Source organism: Gadus macrocephalus, chromosome 16 (assembly GCF_031168955.1).
Source record: "Gadus macrocephalus chromosome 16, ASM3116895v1".
In the NCBI taxonomy this organism is placed as follows: Eukaryota; Metazoa; Chordata; class Actinopteri; order Gadiformes; family Gadidae; genus Gadus; species Gadus macrocephalus.
This window is the reverse complement of record NC_082397.1, coordinates 17,585,376-17,587,875: the sequence shown is the minus strand read 5'-3', so window position 1 is coordinate 17,587,875 and position 2,500 is coordinate 17,585,376. Positions and strand designations below refer to the sequence as shown.

Sequence of the window (2,500 nt, the reverse complement as noted above, 5' to 3'; positions counted from 1 at the left end):
TCAAACACACACCGGTCCAGCCGTTGCGGTTCTCCTTGCTGACGTCGGCACCGTGCTGCAGCAGCACTCTGGCACAGTCCAGGTGTCCAAGCGTCACGGCCAGGTGCAGGGGGGTCCGACCCCGGGGGTCCTGGCCCTCCAAGTCCGTCTGGATGAGGGGAGGGGGGGGAGAAAGGACAGGTTGGAGAAGGACAAGAAAATAAGGAAATTAGTATTAAAATATATATATAATATATATACAATAAAAATACATTTCAATTCATTTATTTTTTATTTTTGTATTTTTCTACATGCGTGTGCAGTGTACGTGCACATTCCCCTTGCAAATAAAGCACTTTGTATTGAATAAAGATGTTGGTGAGGATGAGGTGAGGGGAAGGAGTAAATAAAGGGGAGAACAAAACAAAACACTTAGAGGATGGGGGGCATCCCAACAGTTGATTGGCCATCACTAGATCACAGAGGGATAGAGGGATAGAGAGCGATGTCAACATACAAAAATAGACAGAGAGAGAGAGACAGAAACACAGTAGTGAGACACTTCGATGCGTGAAAATTATGTGATGAACGAGGAAGAGGGTGAGAGGGAGACTGGCAGGTGCTAATGGCTCTGTCAGCATTCCAGCACAATGCCTCATGCAGTCTGGGGACATACACACTCACACATAAATACACACACACACACACACACACACACACACACACACACACACACACACACACACACACACACACACACACACACACACACACACACACACACACACACACACACACACACACACCATCCTGTGTCTAATCTACCACCTCTGGTCTGATGGTGGATGGGGCAGACAGACCATGCGGTGAACTCCTTGACATTGAGCGGGGGATTTCAGCCCATCCCCACTCTCCATAGGATCCTACACATTCGAGAGTTCTGGTTTCTCTTCTGCCAGCTTTGGATGTTTTCCTTTCATGATGCAAATGGTTTTTTGCAAGCTGTGCGCTACACCGCCTGCTCTGTGTGAACACAAACACAAAGTCTCCTTGGCTGCATGGCGTGGTATGGCATGTGTCTCTATTGTCTATGCGTCTCTTCCTCTGCTGCTAGCAGGAGTGGCCATTACAACCCGGTGGCTTGCTTCCCTCTGAGGGGAGCCGTGTGTGCCTTTGACTAACGCCTTCAAACTTCCCTTTATGGATTGTAAAGGACATGCGGTCAATTAGAATATGATAGAAGGAGAAATGTTAACAGCCACTTAAAAGGGAACACACACAGACGTTTCTTTAAACCTGGATAAAGGCCTGTTGTTCATTCACAGTGGTGACGTTTGCTTTCCCGGTGGATTATTTATTATAGATACCCCTGAGGGGTCTTTTAGAAACATGGTGTGTAGTCTAAGGACTTTATTAATTAACTGCACAATTAACTTCCACTTTCGAGGAAGAAAGAAATGGATGAGCTGTCATCAGGTCATTTTGATTCTGTGAGTTTGTTGTGATCAGCTCTCTCTCTCTCTCTCTCTCTCTCTCTCTCTCTCTCTCTCTCTCTCTCTCTCTCTCTCTCTCTCTCTCTACAAGACGTATGGTGACCTTTAAATCAAAGCTCTGTAATTAACACTGATCCAAGATCCAAGATACATGTTGCATGAGATACACTAAAAACCTTTTTAAGTATGTGAATGCTGCTATCCCATTTTTAAAGAACAGTTATTTTTTTAAAACGAGTTGTCTTGTGTAGATCAGTGAACCAGTGTGAATCAGTGAACGTGGGTTGGAAGTTTAGAATAGAGGGAAAGCATCGATCGAGAATATTAACATGTGGTATTATAATAATACGATAATAATAACACGCAATATATTGACAAGCTTTCCATGTACATCAATTAAGCTCCTGCATTTAGCAATCAAAAGTATTTAACTAAACCAGTCATTAATAGCTGATTTTGATGGGAAAGAGCTGGTTCTGAGCTAATAAAAGCTTTGGTTGACTCGTCCTGAAGTTAATGTTCTGCCTAGCCAAGCCAAGCCTGTAGGAAGGTATTGACAACCCACTCAATCTGTTGCGGTTACATCAGATACATTCAGGCATTTAGCAACAGGATCTGATATGTCACTAACGTCTTCTGCTTCTGGAAGTGTCACTTTAAGCTTGGGTTGACACGTTATGGATGATTTTAGGGAGCGGCATTGGATTTTTTCAGTTTGATACTTTCCAAATTTAGCTACCCCTGGCTGGTTTCTCTAAATTTCATACCTTCTTTTAAATACAGAATAAAAAATATGTATGTCTATAGACAAATGCTCAAAATAACCTGTCACAGCCATTTGTTACAGTATGTTTACTCTAACTTAGCAAAACTGCTTTTCTTTCTATAATTGAGAACTTTTTAGCTAGCTGCATTGCCCTTCCGCAAAAGGATGATAAAGAGAGGGGCGAGAGGGAGAGAGAGAGAGAGAGTGAGAGAGATTTGGTTTGCATTGGGGAAAGTGCTGACATCGAACAGGCGAACATAAA

At 43.1% G+C, this 2,500-nt stretch overlaps 1 protein-coding gene across 1 annotated transcript in view; it reads right to left on the bottom strand.

Moving 5' to 3' along the window:
- ankrd13b (ankyrin repeat domain 13B) overlaps positions 1-2,500 on the bottom strand; it is a 35,104-nt gene that overhangs the window by 20,500 nt on the left and 12,104 nt on the right. Inside the window, exon 2 of the mRNA XM_060074889.1 lies at positions 13-148. Coding sequence (XP_059930872.1) covers positions 13-148 — 136 coding nt within the window. The remainder of the gene's footprint in view (positions 1-12; positions 149-2,500) is intronic.